General features: G+C 34.4%; 2 protein-coding genes across 2 annotated transcripts in view; one reads left to right on the top strand and one right to left on the bottom strand.

The window, feature by feature from the left end:
* Window positions 1-14,002, bottom strand: part of LOC126977748 (intersectin-2) — a 46,962-nt gene extending 32,960 nt beyond the window's left edge. Inside the window, exons 1-8 of the mRNA XM_050826416.1 lie at window positions 13,879-14,002; window positions 12,648-12,746; window positions 8,974-9,052; window positions 6,123-6,572; window positions 5,589-5,909; window positions 5,203-5,293; window positions 3,782-3,933; window positions 1,582-1,684 (exon numbers count right to left, since the gene is read on the bottom strand). Coding sequence (XP_050682373.1) covers window positions 1,582-1,684; window positions 3,782-3,933; window positions 5,203-5,293; window positions 5,589-5,909; window positions 6,123-6,572; window positions 8,974-9,052; window positions 12,648-12,746; window positions 13,879-13,998 — 1,415 coding nt within the window. The 5' untranslated portion in view covers window positions 13,999-14,002. The remainder of the gene's footprint in view (window positions 1-1,581; window positions 1,685-3,781; window positions 3,934-5,202; window positions 5,294-5,588; window positions 5,910-6,122; window positions 6,573-8,973; window positions 9,053-12,647; window positions 12,747-13,878) is intronic.
* A 2,584-nt stretch (window positions 14,003-16,586) lies between these two features.
* On the top strand, window positions 16,587-18,041 carry LOC126974852 (MIP18 family protein galla-2). Its single transcript, XM_050822524.1, has 2 exons — window positions 16,587-16,993; window positions 17,683-18,041. The coding sequence occupies exons 1-2, from the start codon at window positions 16,720-16,722 to the stop codon at window positions 17,871-17,873; spliced, it is 465 nt and encodes a 154-aa protein (XP_050678481.1). The 5' UTR covers window positions 16,587-16,719; the 3' UTR covers window positions 17,874-18,041.
* The last annotated feature ends 3,332 nt before the right edge of the window (window positions 18,042-21,373 follow it).

The raw sequence follows: 21,373 nt of genomic DNA, 5'->3' as shown, positions 1-21,373 counted from the left end.
GCTCGTTTGCACAGGATGCCGGCTAGATTATGGGTACCACAACGGCGCCTATTTCTGCCGTGAAGCCGGCAAATGAGACTTAACATCATATGTCTCAAGGTGACGAGCGCAGTTGTATTGTAATAGGCCGGGTGAATCAAGTACCATCAACTCAACATCCTTCTCGTCTCGTCCCTTATTTTCATAATAAGAGGTATCAGCAACAGTTTTAGAAAAAAACATACTTTTTAAGACTTGAATGACCACCTGATCAGATAAATTTAATTAAATCATGCTTAACAATTAATTGTAATAATAAATTTTATTTTTATTTGTAAAATTAAAAGTATTATGTGTTATAAACTAGCTATTATTATTTATTATTATATTATATTATTAACTTATACTTAACAATTAATTGTAATAATTAATTTTATTTTTATTTGTCGACCTGTATAGCCGAGTGGTTAGCGATCAGGTAAGATCGCTAAACACTCGCTACTAAGCTAGAGGTCCCATGTTCGAATTCCGGTAGGTGCAAGCATTTATATGATGAATATGGATGTTTGTTTCCGAGTCATGGATGTTTAAATGTATTTATGTATGTTTATATGAATTTATGTATGTTTAAGTAAGTATATTGTATTAAATATATCGTTGTCTTGTAACCCATAACACAGGCTATATATGCTTAACTTGCGGCAAGATAATTTGTGTAAAAAGTGTGTCAATAATATTATTTGTCAAATTAAAAGTATTATGTGTTATAAATTTACTATTAATTCTAACGATTGTGAACTATTTTTTATTTTGTTAATGATATTCTGTAGGTGTAACTTACTTAGCAATAGTACAAACCACAGTGGTTTTTATTGCTTTGAAACCTTTGTGTAAAATGTGTATTTTATTAATATCAGCTTGATGTGTTAACAAGGGCTACGCAACGTCATGAACTGCCATAAGATATCCCAACCAATAATTACATTCATTTAACTACTTATAATATTTAAATACTATTTAATATAATTATCACTATAACTATAATAGAATATAATATTCAGATCTTTAGTTAACTTGATTCGTGTAAGTTAGTTGGCACTACAGCAGTGCCACCTAACAGTTGGTAGCATCAGGATAGACGGTCGTGCCCTATATAAGCCAGAGCGCCAAGTTCAAGTAGGCATAAGTGACAGCAAATAGCCAGGTTTTCCAAGTTTCCTGGACTTTCCCCCACAAACCTTATGTATTAGTTTTTTAAGCATAATAAAGTTTTATCACTCAACACTTAGATAGGGTTGTAGAAATAAGTTTTCTGATACCTACATATATAAGGCTTAATTGTAGTTGTGAGTTTAAAGGGAACACTATGCCCTAATTGTCTTTTAATTTTTAATAATAAGTGTATATTTAAATTCTAAGAGGAAACTTTAAAATACAGATGTAACAGTTTATTGTGTTACGTTTAAATTACCAACCCCTTCTACATTAATATTTTTTTAAAGCTACCCTTCTGTTGGGGTAAATCAACCAATTGCATCTCGATATGAGTATTAAGGATTTATTTCGAATGTTCTCGAATTGTCGTGTCAAATATGTAGTTACCTGAATGTTGGAGGTATCAGCTCTGGCGGTAGTTTTGCTGGGACAGCTTCCCCTTGTGTTGCTCGCTCACATAGGTACATAGCTAACACGAACTCTTCGCAACCTAACAGAACATATGAAAATTATATACAAGCTCACTAACAGCCGTTCCCGATATACTATCTATAGATAGAGATAAATTACTACCTTCTACGGTCAGTAATTAGCTGTCCCAATATACACGATAAGTATATTAGGACGCGTGAATTGCAATTTTCACACAAACTTCTATCGCTGGTAAGCTATACGTCCACCCATTGACAGACAGCGTGTGCGGATAAGGTGAGTTACCATCGATAAGTTTATGGGGACAGAAAAGTCAACGATAGTTACGATTTTTATCTCAAGTAGGCCACAACCGAAGATAGACTGAATATTGGAAACGGCCGTACAACCGTTGCTATCAATAGTAATTTTCATTGTTGCAAAACAAGACATAAGCAAGGAGATGGCAGTATGCTCTTAACTTGAAGGGGTTAAAGTTGAATCGGTTATTTTTAATGGAAAAGGAGGACAAACACCGCCGCCCACATTCTCTTGCAACACCAGAGGAATCGAATTTTTCGTATGTACCCATGTCGTATCATCCCGGAAACACCGCACAAGGAAGCCCATTCCACAGCTATGTAGTACGTGGAAGAAAGCTCCTTGAAAACCGCACTGTGGAGGACCGCCACACATCCAGATGTTGGGGATGATATCTTAATTTGTGGCATGTCGTGCGAAGATGGAATGGTTCCTTAATTGTTATTGTCGAAGCGTATTAATTGAAGTGATAACTTCTTATGGTATATGCAACCGCTTCATAACGTAACGCGTAACGGCGCCAGTCTGGCTTCCCTTTCTCTCACGCATACGGTAGCGGTAAAAAGGCATAAAAGGCATTTATTTTCTCAAAATTTATTCCTTTAGAATTCTTTTTGATGTCATTTTTAATAACTACTAGATACTACTACCGCTTCGGAAACAAATGGCGCTCTGAGAGAGAAGAAGCGGCGCAAGAAACTCTCCCAGCATTCTTTTTTTGCGCTCTTTTCACTAAAAATATACAATATTGTACAGTCATTTCTATCTCTATAAAATAATCACAATCTAGTCCCAGACTGTCTGATCATTTAGATATTCAGCAGTGAAGTAATAGGATTTACGACTGATCCATTTTTTTATATAGGTAGGCAGGCTGCTCCTCTCTCACTCTAACCAATTGTTACTTTTATAGGATTAAATAATGTATATACACAAATATCTCATGTACATACATAGTCAAGAATTGTAATTAAGAATAAAATATATTTTATTAATAAATGACCTTTCCTTACATCATCATCAAGTTAAAGAATTTCGCTATTAAATAGTTCAACTTAGATTAGTTTAAGTTATTCTGTTGGGTTTCCCGAGGCATTCATACGTTTTTTTTTTTACAATAAAGGTATGAAAATGATGTTGTAAATAATTCAAATTCATATATTTTTATTCAAAACTAGCTGACCCAGCAAACGTTGTATTGCCATCATAGTTAACAATTGTATTAAATCAGTTAAGTAACAAAGTTAAATAACTATAGGTAGCTAAAATTATGTTTGTTTTTTACCTCCTGAGAAAGTTAGAAAGATACAAAGATTCTAATTAGTTATTCATTTTAAACTATTCTTTCAATTTGATTACTGAACGACAGGGGACACATTAAAGAAAAAACAAAATTGTTGTTTTTATTTAATTCAAAATATTTTCATATTTATTCACGTCAAAATCGGTCGAGCCATTTCAGAGATTAGCCGGAACAAATAGATAGACAGACAGACAAAAATTATAAAAAAAAAATAATTTGGTGTATGTACCGTATTATATATTCATATTTATGTTGTAAAAAACGGTTCTTTACATATTACAAACAGACACTTCAATTTAATTTATATGTACAGTTATACTTTTACGAAAGTTTGACCTAATTTTATAACTTTTACGTTTTCGCCCGTTCATATAACTTACAATAAGACAAACATAACACGGATACCATTAAACATTTATTACTGTCGCAGTGTAGTAACATAAAGTAAAAAAAGCACTCATTATAATATTTTAGACTATGAGTCTTAAGGCGATGTAATAAGAACCACATTACGATCAAGCAATTATCATCTAATAAACCAGTATTTCTCACCTAATTTTCCATCTGAATCTAGATCAGCGAGCGCCCAAATCTGCGCCAGGATCTGTTGCGGTAGTCGCGACTGCAGCATTATCGATCGCGCCTGTGTTCCCGATACAGCGCCTATTTTGGCCTTGTCTGTTGTGTTGAACAGTTGCGTGTATCTATATAATCAAACAATAATATTACTTATTTACGATTCAGGATAAAATTTAGCTATAGCTTTAAGATTTTCATTGGTATATAATCATACTAAGCGGTCCGAGAATTGAACCTTGAGGTACACCTATTGTTACATTAATTTCATAAAGGTTTAAAAGACACACATCTCCAATCAATGCACTTTTGCAACATCAGAGGAATCAAGCTTGTCCTTGCTCACGTAGTCGCTTTCCGGAGTATGTACGTTGGAAAAAGTATTTTCGAAACTGCACTGTTTAGGAACACCGCACATTCAGATGTTGATGATGATTTATAATTTAGTAGCAGCAAACGATCGTTAAATTATTTAGCAGGAATCTGATGAAACGTCACAATCCCTGTTATAAATGCGGTAGAAGACACGCAATGAAGAGAGGTAACTACGTAACGCCAAGCGATTGAGGCTTAAAAATAGCGAGCAGATCTGCTTGGCGCTTGCTTTGGATTATTTCCATTTCCATAAATTCAAACAGCAATTTGTAATAGGTAATATTGCTGTTTCAATAGATCGAGTTCTCGCCGACGACTTGAACGTTTAGTTTAAATATACAACCTAGCTTTTGATACCCATGTAACAAAATATCACATTTCATTACCCCCCTTCCTTCTAACAGTGCGACATAATTTATAAATGGCCCATATAAACCTAGCTTTTGATACCCTTGTCACAAAATATCACATTTCGATACCCTCTCCCTTCCAACTGTGTGACATAATTTATAAATGGCCCATAAAAACCTAGCTTTTGATCCCCTTGTAACAAAATATTACATTTCATCCCTTCCAACTGTGTGACATAATTTATAAATGGCCCATAAAAACCTAGCTTTTGATCCCCTTGTAACAAAATATTACATTTCATCCCTTCCAACTGTGTGACATAATTTATAAATGGCCCATAAAAACCTAGCTTTTGATCCCCTTGTAACAAAATATTACATTTCATCCCTTCCAACAGTGTGACATAATTTATAAATGGCCCATAATAAGCCAGCTTTTGATCCCCTTATCACAAAATATTACATTTCATCCCTTCCAACAGGGTGACATAATTTATAAATGGCCCATATAAACCTAGCTTTTGATCCCCTTATCACAAAATATTACATTTCATTACCCCCCTCCCTTCCAACAGTATGACATTATTTATAAATGGCCCATAAAAGTTATTCGGACTGTTTATACTATTCAAAATGGCCAGACTATATCCAAGGCTAAAATAACAAACTCACTTTAACTTCTGCGGCTGCGGCACCCCCCATTCTACTGGAGGGGGACTCACAACTCCCATCGGCATTTCTGTGGGACTCGTGACCAAAGATCCTGAGAAAATAGGCCATTATATAATATTTTTTATACTGTGTATGCAGAGCAAAGGCAGATATATGTCTGATACCACAGATTGGGAATGGAGCGACCACTCACAAGCTATTTAATTAATAAATTTTATTGTAACGAAATTTTATATAAAAGAAAAAAGCTTGCGAGTTTCTGACGTCCATTCTTTTCGTTTCTATTTTCCAATACGTTCAATAAGTGATTTATAATATGTATTTGAATTATTAACATAGGAAAAGTAAAATCGATGTATTAAAAAAATACATTGATGAAGTGTTACCTGGTTTTGAGAACGAATCGCTTTTCACTGGTGCAATAGGCGTTGATGTCACTGGTTGGATGGGAGTCGAACCTGCTACCATCGACATGCCATTCTGAGGTGGACTAATCACAGATGCTACAGTAGTGCCAGTAGGAATCGATTGGGATGATGCTGAAGGTGGCATGCCCAATGGTGGTGATTGGACCATTGACGCTGAACCAATCAACGGTTGAGCTGTACCAATCAAAGGTTGAGTTGTACCAATCAAAGGTTGAGTTGAACCAATCACAGGTTGGCCTGTACTAACGAGAGGTTGGGTCGAACCAATCAGAGGTTGACCTGTACCAATAAGAGGTTGAGTCGAACCAATCAGCGGTTGACCTGTGCCCATGAGAGGTTGAGTGGAACCAATCAGAGGTTGGCCTGTACCAATTAGAGATTGAGTTGAACCCGATAGAGGTTGGCTTGAGCCAATAAGAGGTTGAGTTGAACCAATTAAAGGTCCTGTTCCAATGATGGGTGGTGTGGACCCAATCAGAGGTGCGGCTGTACTTGTCATAACTTGGCTTACACCGTTCATAGGTTGGCCTGCGCTCATTAATGGCTGCGAAGTAGCAATCAAAGGCTGTGACGACATGAGTGACTGGGAACCAATCAAAGATTGGGTAGAACCAATAAGAGGTTGAGAAGTCATGGTTGGTTGTGAAGTGTTCATGAGGGACTGAGTCGGTATCATCGGTTGGTTAGAACCCATCATAGGCTGTGAACCAATCAAAGATTGGTTTACGGGCGGCATCTGTCCGGATTGTGACATCATCGTCGCTTGTATTGGTTTGACGCCGGAAATCAAATCAGGGACAGCTGGCTTAGCTGGCATAGGTTGAGATAGATCAAGCAATGATTGGTTCGATGGACTGGATATTCCCGAGATGAGAGGCTGGGAGAGCGCCGCTGGTAGAGGAGGCATTGGTGGTTTCGGTGGTGGAAAGTTCTGCTTTACACCTGAAAAAGTAAATGATTCATTTTTTTTATATAAATATCAAAATATCACCCGAAGCTTTAATGATGATGCAAGAAACTGTTTAAATCAACATTTTCAATTCCATAGTTTTACACTTTATTTATAGCTATATTCTTAGCCAGGAAAAACAACATTACCACAGTAGCACTTTTATAAAAATAAAAACAAACCGAATAATATTACCACTTATTAAGGGATATTAACGTCTATTTTTTTATATGAGAGGGGGCAAACGGGCAAGAGGTTCACGAGATGGGGAGAGGTGAGGCAACCGCCTATGGACATCCGAAACAACAGGTATGTCAAGAAATGCGTTGCCGGCCTTTAAGGTCCCTAAGTCGTATCTGTTCGGGAAGACCGCCGCCGGTAGTTGATTCCACAAAGTGGCTGTGCGAGGCAAGAAATTTCGAACAAAACGCGCGGTTGTGGAATGCCAGACGTCTGGCGCAAATCGCCACCTACCGTCAATTGTTTGTAACTATTGATATTTATGTTTTAGTTTATCGTTAAAATGAATATACTGTTATAGATATATCTGAAATATATAAGATTTAAATACAAATAGCTATTTGTAAACTTAAAACTGATATTTATTAAGGTCTAACTAATTTAATAGACACTGTTTTGACTGTTTGAATTGTTTGAAGATATTTCATGTTTCATTTATTGTTAAAATACTTAATTGAATGTGATAATGTTCAAATTAATTTGTATTAGAATTAATATCGTTATTCTGTATCAAACTTTATTATTTTATGCATTAAGTCTTTCTTAATTGTATTTTGAAACTTGCTTGCAGCGCCATCTTCTTACTTCGTAATGTTTGTTCAAATTAAATGAACAAAGTATTATATAAATCATTTGAAGTTATATAAATTCACTAATACATTTATTGAGCTGTATTTAGGAATTATTTTACAATACCTAATTGTATTTGTGTTTTAAAAGAAGTTGTATCTACTCTGTTTCATCTATTGTACGGAAGCTATAAAAGCGGTATTTTTATGTAAAGACGGTTCATATCTATACTAGCAGTTGTGCTTCAATAAACTGAGAAATTCTTAGTGTTGTATTTCTTCATGATGCACACCGCTACCGATAACGCCGACATCTACGTGATGCGGATGGTACTTTGCACGTAATGTCCGGTGGTGGAATTCGGTCGCTGGAATCAACCCGAACAGCTCCTCTGAGCACTCCCCGTGATAAATGCAGTAGAAAATGCAGAGAGAACCCACGTCTTGAATCAAATTACTCGAAGCGTGGTAAATAATAATAATAAATAATAAATTTCGTTTATTTCAAAGATTACATATACATTTTTTAGTGGTTGAGACTTCCCAGTAAGTTGTCTTAGGACACTTGTATTGAGAATATCTCGCAACTTCCTTAGCAGATAACTTTTTATTTAGTAAACAATATAAAAATAAACAGAAATGATTAAAAACCAAATTTTACAATTTACAATTAATTGTGTGTGTGTGTGTGTGTGTATGTGTGTGTGTGTGTGTGTGTGTGAGTGAGTGAGTGTGTGGATGTGGGTTTGAATTGGACCTTTGATTGGGTCCATCTATGCAATGCGTGTGTTTATCATGTCAGTCTGGTCAGAAGATTTTCCACTTCATCATAAGCAAGACAAGTTAGCCAATTATTTAAAGCTTTTCTGCATAGATGTAATGTCATAGGATATATATTTATGACACGATTTATTTTATTATATAAGAACACTGATTGACAGCTAAACTGTCGTTCAGTAAAAGTAGTGCGAACAGTAATGGTATCTGCTACTTTATCATTTCTTCTACTGATCAATTTGGCGTGATCTAGCGGAAGTGACTTGTGGACGGCTGAAATGATGTTAAGAACATAAAGTTTCCTAATTGTCAAAAGATTACAAGTCAAATAGAGTGAATCAGTTGGAAATCTTAAAGGTTTGAAGTACATGACCTTGAGAAGTGATCTTTGAGCTCTTTCCAATTCTAAGAGGCTTATCTTAGTTGCACCGCCCCATACCGGGATGCAGTAGGTGATAACTGATTGAGCCAAAGCGATGTATATTTTATTAAGGACTGTGCTATTCATAACGTGCCGCAGAGTTTTAAAAATCCACATAAGTTTTCTCAACCTGGCTATGACCAGTTCGATTTGGGAATGCCAACTTAACCTTTGGTCAATCAGGATGCCGAGATATTTGGTACAATTCACCTTTTCTATGGAGGGACAATTACAATTCAAATCGTGTGGGTTGGAGCATGAGTGGATTCTGATATAGAAGTCTTGAACGGGCTGGTATCTGTTGTATAAATATATATGTCTTTACGGTGTCCAGGTGCCTATAGAAGTGTTCACGTAAGAAATAAATATATAATGCATGTGTCTTACCAGTAGGATTTAACGAAGCCAACAAAGATGGTGGAAGCGCTTTGGGTATTTCGATGCCGTGTAATTTCAAATTTATTATCTGTAACAAATCAATAATTACTTTACACAAGCTTCTCCATACAAATTCTTTACGAAAATTATTCTCCTCTTCCATAAGTTAAGGTTAAGCTAGACAAGATTGACAGCTTGGATTAAGGATTGGTTTACGCTGCGCTCCAATTAGATACCGCACTACCTAAGAATAATAGCTTTTTATTACGGCAACTATTAGATGCTTGTGTGCGTGTCATCTTACAAATTTTCTAACATACGCTTCGTGTTATTTTACACTGAAATTAATAAAATAAAAAATACTTATTGATGATATGTGATCCCAGTGTCTTTCTTATTTGTTGTAGTATTACTAGCTGACCCAGCAAACGTTGTATTGCCGATATTAAAATCGCGATACAAAAGTAACTGTTGATCGTGGATGGGTGAAAATTTGAAGTTGTATGCTGACTCATAATCAAATAAATTTAAAAAAAATTAAAAAAAAACGTGTGGACCACCCTTAACATTTAGGGGAATGAAAAATTTAGATGTTGTCCGATTCTCAGACCTACCAAATATGCACTCAAAATTTCATGAGAATCGTTCAAGCCGTTTCGGAGGGGTTCAAAGTTTAACACCATGACACGAAAATTTTATATATTAGATATTTACGAAGTTTTACTTCGCAACCCGGCAATTTTAGTTTCAATTATTAGAAGTTAAAGTTTAACAGAACATGTGGCACGTCAACGCCCACTTGGGCGGTGTATTAGTTGCCGCACTTTGCGACTACGCCTGCGGTATCTGTTTGGAGCGCAGCGGAGATCATTATTATCTAAGGTATTATTATTACCATATATCATGTGAATATCTATCAACTTTTAGGCCGGCAACGCATCTCATGACCCCCGGTGTTGCCATTTTCATCGGCAGTTGCCTGATCACTCCCCATCACATGTGCTTCCTACCCGTGTCTTAATAAAAAAAAATGTATTAAAAAAACATACACAGCTCTAGGCTTAACAGTTCCCACTGCACAATATGCCAGCTAGATTATCCGTCCCAAATCGGCAACGCCCCAGGGCACTATATTTTTCAGATACACCAAAACCGAAAGTGCCGTATGGCACACTATACCCTAACCAAGTTCTGACCTTTATTTTGTTTATAAGATAGTTTATTTTGCATGTTCTAATAGCTTGTTTCAATAGCTTTCAGATACATTCACTCAAATCATCCTTATTATAAGCAATCTATTGCTACACATAAATTAATACGCATTGACAGAACGCTGGGCGAGTGCCAAAATCGCCTTTTTCTGCCGTGAAGCAGTAATGTGCAATATTGTGTTTCGGTCAGAAGGGCGCTATAGCTAGTTAGATTACACATTATATATCTGAAGTTGACGAGCGCAATTGTAGTGCCGCTCATAATTTGGTTTTCTTGAAGAATCCTGAGCGGCACTGCATTTTAATGGGCAGGGCGTATCAACTACCTTCAGCTGGACGTCCTGCTCGTCTCTTCCCTTCATAAAAAAAGGCTTATATTAAAGCTATTGACTGGTAAGTCGAAGCGTCAGGAGCTGTCAAAGATAATACTCGCTCAGCAATGATGTTCAATAGACAACTAGTTTGCCCATCGCCTATTAAAATGTACAAGCGGTGATGAATATATACGTATATATTAACTTATTCAGATAATATTAAAACATTTATTCAAATTAACACCTTATTTCGTGGCAGTAATGTCATTCGACGTGAACACGAACAGTTTGTTTTAGCGATTAAAATGTAATCATTTAGCAAAATTATGTATTTTTATATAATTTTTATATAATTGATTATTAACATCAACTTAGTTACACAACTTTGTAACTTTAAAGTGGCACTTACTTGGAATAAGAGTTTGGATATTTGGACAGTTTTTCACTATACATTTGGTCATTGCGTGGCGTTGTATTTAAAGCGCGGTCGAAACGCAACTGAACGAAAACTGTCCAATAGACGCGTAGGCATTTTTGAGCGTGATTGTGAGTCTAGCCGCGTACTTACTGAGCGAGCAGCTTGGCGAGGCAGCCGCGTGAGGCAAATCCTCGCCCGAGCCGAACGTTGTCGGGTTTTCTCCATGCTCAAAAGTGCCTCGGTAAGTTTGCCGCTCAACCCAAAACGGTTATGTTTTGCCTCGTTTGTTCGATGTTGTGCGGGGTTTCATATATACATATACACTAACTTATACAGATAACATATTCACATACATAATAAGACATTCATTCAAATTAACAATTTATTTCGTAGCATTAATATTGTAAGTAAAATTGATAGCCTAAAGTATACGCTCATTAGTAAAACTACGTCACGCGCGAGACGGTCGTGAACACGAGGCAAGAACACACATGACAGACTTTTTAATGACCTTGACATTTTCTTTTCAACAAAACCCAAATTCAAAAAGCAAGGAAATGATATTTTCAGTGAACAGGATTAATATTTATATATATATATATATATATATATATATATATATATATATATATATATTTTATATTAAATCTCATTAGGTAGCTCTTTTGTTTAAATGTAAAGTAATTTTGTAAATAACTTAGTTTTAAGACATCTAATTTTATATTTCTCTCCTCCTTTTGTATGTACATATTACATTAATTAATATTAAACTTTGTTATTCATCATGTAAGTTACTAGTAACTCGTTAAGATCTAAATGATCTTCTTTTAACGTTCAATTTTTTTATTTTTTTATTTATATATATTTTTTTAAGAGTTATATTCAAAAATTAGATCTATACTGCATTTATTTATTTATATTCATAGACTTATATTCATAATTATAATTTAAAAATTACTAGTCGCTGCTACTCCCAGACTCAATAATGTTGGGGCTACTGAAAACCAGTGCTACATTGGCACCACGCCATTGCAGCTTTTTACTGAGTTAGCTCCATTTGGTGACATTCACTGCCGCACAGCACCTTTTTCGTTTTAAGCTATAAATTGTATTATTTAATTTGTTTCATTTGTTAGTTCTAAGAAATTATTACTTATTTTGGTTTGTATCATTTAAATAATTGTGTGGTGGTGGTTTTTGTTATCAATAAATTTTTATTTTATTCTATTCTATTCTAACTATAAAATTAACCTGTGGACAACGGTGTGGGTTCTCACTAAAATTAATTTAATATCTACTATACTTTGAAATTGTAAAATGTATTGCGTGAACTGTTTGTTGTCCCTAAGAAATAAAATAAAATAAAGAACAGTTTGTTTAAGCAATCGAAATGTAATTATTTGACTAAATGATCCAAGTTAGTTACATAATTTTTAAATTTGTGAAATACAACACTCCATCCTTTAAGTTTGGATATGCTGTTATTTGTACACTTTGTCATTGCGTGGCGTTGCATTCAAAGCGCGGTCGTAACACAACTTTTGCTTCAGGCAATTTTTGAGCGTGATTGTGAGTCAAGTTCTATCGTTTCTACTACAGTGTGAGTAATCGCCCGTTACGCTCCTACACTCGCTACAGCCCAGCTACAAAACCATTGAAACTAAAATTGCTCGCTTAACTTTTTTGCAATTGACGGCGGTGGGACGAGTGACGTAAATAGAGTCTTATCTAACAACTTACTTTGCAGGCAATAGAGAATTCCTTTAGGTCGAGCTTTCCATCTGCATTTGTGTCGGCAAGTGTCCATATTTGTCCCAGAATCGGTGGAGGTAATTGAGACTGGAAATAAAAACATACATTTACGTTATTAAATGCGGTAATAATTTATTATCAAACATTATTCGTAAGTGAACTGAATATTATTCATAATATCTAATTATATTCTTTGCACCGGATGCCGGCTAGATTATGTGTACTGTGTTTCGGTCTGAAAAGATGAATATATATATATATTCATCTATCGAATCCCGGTAGGTGCAAGCATTTATATGATGAATATGGATGCTTGTTTCCGAGTCATGTATGTTTGAGTAAGTATATTGTATTAAATATATCATTGTCTTGTAACCCATAACACAGACTATATAATATGCTCAACTTGGGGCAAGATAATTTGTGTAAAAAGTGTGTCAATATTATTATTATTATCTATATTGAAGATTGTATGATCAAAATTTATACTTTGTAAGATATAAATGTGGTGAAGATAGTTTCACAAGATGTATGAAAGGTTATTCATAAAATATGTATTGCTATTTCTTCATGGATAAACAAATAAGAAGTAGTTAATAATATGTTTCAATGATTATTCATAAATATATTGCAGATTCTTGATGAAATATTATTCAAAAATGTATGAAAGATATTTCATAAGATGTATGTATCATAACTGATTTGCAGTTTGCTCAAAAGATAATTTACGAAATATTATTCAAAAATCTTTGAAGATCGATAAAAGATTATTAAACATTGTTCGAAATGATTTACGAAAGTTTATTCATAAATTTATTGCAGATTGTTCCTACAATCTGTGATATATTATTCACAAATGTTTTGAAGATAGTTCATAAGAATAATGAAAGATTTTATGAATAATTTGAATAATGAACACAAAATTTGTACAAATATGTTGATAAAATATATGTATCTGTTGAAAATTGTTGATAGTATTATATAAATAATAAATAAATATAATAATATTGACAGACTCTTACACAAATTATCTTGCCCCAAACAATGCATAGCCTGAGCTATGGGTACAAGACAACAATATATTTAATACTTAAACATACATATAAACATCAATGACTCTGGTTTGTATTGATAAAATAAACTATAAAAATAATAGCTTGTAATATGCATTTAGCATTTTTGAAATAATATGTAAGTTTTTAGGCAATCCTCAAAGTACCTGAAGCATAAATCTCTTGGCCTGCTCTCCATTCAAAGTGCCATTGACTGGTCCAAGGTTCCGGAAGTGTTCAGCAAATTTGGCATGCTCATGTGGCTGAATCAGCCATGGATCTGCCATGGTGCTGCTGCTGTAACAAAGACATTACATTACATTAGTTGTGAGAATTGTTATATAATTTGTCGTAGTGTACGGCTAGTAACACATATTAAAACAATATACCATCTGCTTACTCGGGAAGTAGCTTCACATTGACATGACAGATGACATGGAACACAAACCCATACATACATAAAATCACGCCTCTTTCCCGTAGGGGTAGGCAGAGACCACTTCTTTCCACTTTCTACAATCCTTACATACTTGTTTCGCTTCGTCCACTTTCATTATTCCTTTCATACATGCGGTTTAGGGTACTCTTGACCTGGCCCTTTTTCAAGACACCCCTGATTTGATCTTGAAACGTCCGCCTAGGTCTACCCCTTCCAACACTTTCATTCACACTGGCCTTATACACTTTCTTCATCAATCGTTCTTCATTCATTCTCTCGACATGTCCAAACAATCTCAGGATAACTAAGCACACAAACCCATCACTTATTAAATACCGACACGAAGGCGGAAATATTCAGCCGGCAGAAAAATGTATGAAAATTGAAAATACATATCTATTGTTTGAATTTTTTTGTAGGGATACCCATTTGTAGGGATTTGTAGGGGACCCCAATAACTATTGCCTTTTAACTTATATAATTTAATGAAATTACTATCTTAAATAGTCGCTAAAATAGCGAACCATAAATGTGATACAAATTGAAAATTTATTTCTAATGCACATTTGGTAATAACAAATTGATAGTTACATCAAAATAGATGTTGATTCTTTTATCACATCTGGTATTTAAAGTAGATAAACTTTGTCTTTTACACAACATCATTTAGACAAATATTTGAATAGTTATGACAATGATAATAAACAACTGAGTTTGTGATAATATATATAGATACTAGCTGATCCAGCAAATGTTGTATTGCCGATATTAAAATCGCGTACAAAAGTAACTGTTGGTCATAGATGGGTGAAAATTTGAAGTTGTATGTATTTTTAATGCTGACTCATACTCAAATTTCAAAAAAATTAAAAAAAAAAAATTCGTTTGGGCCACCCTTAACATTTAGGGGGATGAAAAATAGATGTTGTCCGATTCTCAGACCTACCCTATATGCACTCAAAATTTCATGAGAATCGGTCATGCCGTTTCGGAGGAGTTCAATGTTTAACACCATGACATGAGAGTTTTATATATTACATAATCCAGTACATTTCAAGCAACTGTTCGCTTTCTATTAGGATTATGCTTCGTCACCAATTGCCATACTGTAATAACTACTATGCTTCTAACTAATGATTTTTGCATAGGCAGTCCCGTCTCTTATTATATAGTATTAACAGCCTGTATGCTGGTAAGCAAGACATTTAGCCAAAAAATTTAGTGACTCGATAATTTATTAGGAAAAATCACAAGGTTTAAATCAGTGTGATGTAATCATATCAACTATGTAGGCAGAGAAATCATCATAAATCAATCACCAACTTGAGATATCTAGATATCTTTTTCAGTCAGATTATATTAACCAATATGTTCTCCACATTCAAAATTATTGAATATATTGCCATCCACATTCCACAGAATAAGTCTAGTCTTTATGTAGTGTCTATATAAATATATAATAGTTTGCCAGACAAAATTTATAGCGAAAATGAATTTAACAAAATGTCTGCTGTTCAAGCCAAATTGTGACACCCAAACTGGGTATCCATAATACTTCCTTATACAATTCATAGTATTTACTCCAAATGTCATATTTAAGGAAGGTATTAATGGAATTGCAATAATATGAAATTGTTAAGTTGCCTATATATCAGACAAATCAATTAACGTATTTGAGCTTCACCCCAGGGGATTTCTAATACATAACATACACGAAACATTAATATTTAAAGTACCCATTAAATTTGGTTCTAATACAATATGTTATGACACGAATAATTCTAGATGTATTAACAGTGTGATATGACTGCATTGGGTCATAGATAAGGAAAATTTAAGTTTAAAGAGCTCTTCAACGAACTCATGAAATTATTATAATTAAAGCTGTATAGTATTTAAATTCCAGTTTAATAGTTACCCAAACTTTTAAAAATCGTTAAAAAAATTAAAAGCTTATATTTAATAACTAACTTACGATTGTTAACACTTTCTGTTATTCTAGAATTCACTTATAATATTAAATAAGTCGATTATTAGTATTTATTTTTAGCTTTTACCGACGGCTTAAAATTTTATGATTATTAAAAAAAATTCGAGAAGGAGGAACCACCTCGGAAACTTATTGATCGCGAATCGCGATTCGTGAACTTCTGTCAAGTGTCAAAGATCAAAACCAAATGACATTCTGTTAGAAAATGATGTAAAAACAGCTGTTTGCGTTTAGAAACTAAAGTGAATAAAATAGCAATGTACCTTTCTATTGTATGAAAATTTTTAACACATTGTAACTAAAAAATATTGTAACCTGTTTTCATTTAAAAAGCGTAAATGCCAAGAAAATATTTATTGACAGTAAAATCTAAATAATTATAATCAAGCAAACTGTACAACTAATGTTTAAGTTTACACTCTCAATGTCATTCAATTGTCATTGTCAAATAAATTTTCATGCTTGTTGTATTTTTAATTTTAATTTTTTATTTTGTTTTGTTCACATTTTGTGTATTGAATTATTTTAAAACTTTTAAATTGAATAAATAGAAATTACATTAAAGTAAACATTACAACAATGAAAATTGCGGACAATATAAACCCTAACGTGTACGAAAGGGGTTGTGAAAGGGAGAGAACTGAGCTAGATTATGACGAAAATGTAACTGATGACTTTGATGAGCGAGAAATATTTGATCTTATTCGAAACATTTCCGACCCAGAACATCCTTTGACCCTGGAAGAGCTGAGGGTGGTTGAAGAAGGAAATATAAAAGTCGATAATAAAGATAACATAGTACATATTTATTTTACACCAACCATACCTCACTGTAGCATGGCTACTTTAATTGGTAAGTCACAACATTTAGCCAAACTGCTTGTATTTTTTAACTGTATTTACTGATATGAAGTGATGGGATAAGTCAGATGCACACATCATTGTAATGCCATAAACTTTAAATTCAGAACACCACCATTACCGTAGTGCAGGTATTTTCAAGCTTTTGGTATTAACGGCACACCAGTAAAAAGCGAGTCTTGCGCGTAGAGGGTGTATAATATAACACCACAGGGATGTGTGGCATTCTGGATAAATGGTAGGGATGATATCTTTATGTGGCACACCGGTTGAATATGTATGCTCTAGTGACTAGTAACTCTTGGCATTAGTGCAGCCTGTATAGATATACACAAACCGTATGGATTTACACACTGCTTCCGAAAATACTCAGTGTAAGTGTGTTATGTTGCATAATGAGGTTCAAACTTTTTTTTATGATAGTAAGGGACTCGATGAGCAGGACCTTCAGCTGAAGGTTATTGATACACCCTCCCCATTACAATGCAGTGCTGGTCAGAATTCTTGAAAAATCCAAAAATTCTTAGTGGCACTTCAATTGCACTTGTCACCTTGAGACATAAGATGTTAAGTCTCATTTGCCCCGTAATTTCACTAGCTACAGCACCCTTCAGACCGAAACACAGTAATGCATATGCGTAAGTATTACTGTTTAAATTTACTCTAACTTTCTGTTTTTAGGTCTCTCAATCCGTGTACGGCTTCTGCGAGCGCTGCCCAGCCGTTTCAAGGTGTCTGTAGAGATTACAGAAGGTACCCATGTGTCAGAGCATGCTGTGAACAAACAACTGGCTGACAAAGAAAGAATAGCTGCCGCTTTGGAGAATAACAACTTAGTACAAATAATTAACCAGTGTGTTAAAACTGTTTAGCATATTTGAAATTCTCTAAAACATGGTGGATAGAAAAGAATAGGCCAGATTTATCTATAAAAAATTAAATTATGAAAGTTTGTTATATAGAGAGTTTATGCCTTAATAAATATGGATTCAATACTAATTTGTTATAAAAACATGAGAATTATATTTTCAATATTAAAATCATAGTTTTATTATCTGTGTGTCATGTAATCGAAAACACCTACCACCATCGACACCACTATAACAGAAACAATATATTTTTAGCAAATCACCAACAATATGGACCATGAAAAGTCATTTTTATAGTTATAAAATCAATAAGGATTGCACCGCACATTTGACGTTTCTTTGTTTATGCTATTATGATGTCACTATCATGGCGGCTCCATTTTTTGGCGCGATCTTTTAAATTTTAAACATTTTTTTAAACAAAGTGGCTAAAATACCAGTTGGCTATCGAATCTTTATGATAATTTTTGAATATACATATTTTTAAAATTCGAAGAATAGCTTATTGTTTGGTTCATTTAATGTACAATATTGTTAGACAATATTCATTATACATAACATATAGTGGCATGGCCATATTATTATCATACATGTTATATATATTATGGTTACCATCTTCCTCTCCTCATCGATTTTTCTCCTAAAATAAATAATATAAAATACCTACTAAGATTTTATGTGTGAAAAATTACAAGTAAAGCACTTTGTGTTCATTCATGGGTATTGTTTTCGAAATACTATATAACGACCTAACCTAAGAAATAAGAAATACCAAAACATTGACTTCTTTTAAGGCCAGTCTTCAAAGACATATCTAAACTAAAATTATAAAGAGGAAAGATTTGTGTTTTTGTATGTATGTTTGTAATGTTATCATACAAAAACTACTGGACCTATTTTAAAAATTATTTCACTATTAGAAGCTGCATTTTCAATGAGTGACATAGGCTATATTTTTTTTTAAATAGGGATCCTTAATAAAAATGTAATAATACATTGTATATAAAAAACAATAATCAAACCACATTGTTTAAACCTCTGTATAAATAATTATCCCATTAAATGATATTTTAAAAGACCATTTCTATACCTGTAAAATACTTTTTAAATTATTAAAATCGGACATTCCATTCAAAGATATCCTCCTCCCTGCGTCGTAATCCTCAGTACTGGGGGTCGTGACCACCCCTCTGTATCTCTTTCTCACGTATGATCGCTCTCCATCTATTCCTGCCTCTGGCAATGTGAAAGGCTTAAAGAATTCTGAACCGTAGAGCCCTTGAGGCGGAGCGGATCTGGTCGGACCACCGTGTTGGATTGCGTCCACGAGGCCTCTTCCCATCTATTGTGCCGACCACAACGAGCCTCTCAAGGTTTCCATCGACCTTCCTTGCGATGTGACCGAAGTATTCTAAAACTCTGCGCAGACATTCCGAAGACAATCGCGAGGAGATCCTGAGTTCAAGCAGTATGAATGCTTGAGATGTCTCAAAGGCGTCAATGCGTTTGCGGTCTGCAGCTTTCAGTGTCCAAGTCTCAGCGCCGTACGAAAATATCGAGAAGACTAGAGTCCGTACCAGTTTGGTCTTAGTTTTTACGGAAATGTTGCGATCTCTCTCAGACATAGCGCTCTTAGCCATGCCAATTCTCCTGCGTACTTCCCTCTCGCACGAACCATCGTTATTTATGTTGGAACCCAGGTATATAAAATTGTCCACCATTTCTAGGCCCAGCGCACCAGTTAGTTCCAACTTCCCAGATCTATCCACCACCATGACTTTGGTCTTGGACCTGTTTATGGGAAGCCCCATCTCTCCACTAATCCGCTCCATACGTTCAAGAAGTGCAGCCATTTCTGACTCATTCGATGCAAGGAGAGTAGAGTGTCATCGGCGTAGCGCAATTTGGTGATTATCACGCCATCAATTATGATGCCTCCCTCCCAGTTCTCGCAGGTACGTCTCACAATGTGCTCTCCATAGGCATTGAAGAGAATGGGCGACAAAATGTATCCCTGGCACACTCCTTGGTGAAACTTTAAGGGTTTCGAGGTTGTTTTATCGACTCTTACAACTCCCTGGCTTGAGCCATACAGGGTGCGAAGCAAAACGATGAGATGATTTGGTACACCAAGCTCATGCAGAGCCCTCCATAAGAAACTCCAACTGACAAAAGTCATTCTTATCGCCTTGTATTGAGATGAGTGAATTACAATTTCCATACAAACTTTATATCGCTGGTAATCTATATGTCGTCCCATTGAGGAACAGCGTGTACGGATAAGGTGAGTTACCGTCGATAAGTTTATTAGCACAGAAAATTCAACTGAAAGACTGAATATTGGGAACAGCCGTTATATTGGGACGCGTAAATTGCAATTTCCATACAAACTTCTATCGCTAGTAAGGTATACGTCGTCGCATTGACAGCAGCGTGTGTGTGCGTGGATAAGGTGAGTTACCGTCGATAAGTTTATTGGGACGGAAAAGTCAACGATGGTTACCATTTTTTATCTCAGGTAAGAGATATATAGAATATTGGGATTGGGATAGAAGTTTGTATGGAACTTGCAATTCACGCGTCCTATTTTTTAGTTTATTATTTCATTGTTAGTGGAGGCTATTTATTGCCAATAATTGATAACTGATAAATAAAATAACTGCCTATCATTGTTTCAATAGCTCGATAACTTATTACGATAACAACCACTCAAATGTTTAATTAACAACAGTTTAAAATTAGTTAAAGCAAATTAAATTATAATAAAAACAGTAAATTATACATTCAAAGACCGAAAACACCGCGAATTGCATACATTCAGAATTGATTAATTTTATGTGTATCGTAAAAAGTTCACTGAAGACTGCAAGTATTATCAATTATAAATTTCATTAAATAAGAATTTAATGAAATTTATCGCGAACGTGACTATTAATTTTTATACACAAGGATTATGCAAATTAGTGACCTACATATGATTTGAAAAAGAAAGAAACAGGTATAGCTTACTATTAATACCTACTACAGTAATAGTGGGTTATGTCACGACTCACTGGTCAAGCGATAACATTGTGCGTTATTGATATAGATGGCGCTAGAAGTCACTTACATCGCGCTGAAAATATTTGTATAAGTTTTGTAAGGTTAGATATTTATTACCTTCATACAATTTATAATTTTTTTATTACTGTATTTTTGAAGAGTGATATTTTACTTGAATATCACTTTAATAATAAATTATGACTTAGATACATAATGGGAATAAAAACAGTCTCTCATTGTGAAGTATAGCTGTGTCATTGAAGGTTTTTAATTTAATTTAACTGTGTTTGTCACTGATCAACAGTTTGAAAAAACTGTTAAATCGTCAACGGGTTTTGAAAAATCGGTTAATGCATTTATTAATAATTTAAGTTTTTATTAGGTTCATACTTCATATTATATTTATAACATTGTAAATTTAATTAATACGTAGTAAATATTTCGTCAATATAATTTCAAGT

Source organism: Leptidea sinapis, chromosome 2 (genome assembly GCF_905404315.1).
Source record: "Leptidea sinapis chromosome 2, ilLepSina1.1, whole genome shotgun sequence".
Lineage (NCBI taxonomy): Eukaryota > Metazoa > Arthropoda > Insecta > Lepidoptera > Pieridae > Leptidea > Leptidea sinapis.
This window is presented reverse-complemented; position numbering and strand designations above follow the sequence as displayed.

Coding starts and splice junctions, on each gene's coding strand:
- LOC126974852 (XM_050822524.1), top strand. CDS start 16,720: ATGAAAATTGCGGACAATATAAACCCTAACGTGTACGAAAGGGGTTGT. Junction 16,994..17,682: donor TAGCATGGCTACTTTAATTG/GTAAGTCACAAC, acceptor TTCTGTTTTTAG/GTCTCTCAATCCGTGTACGG.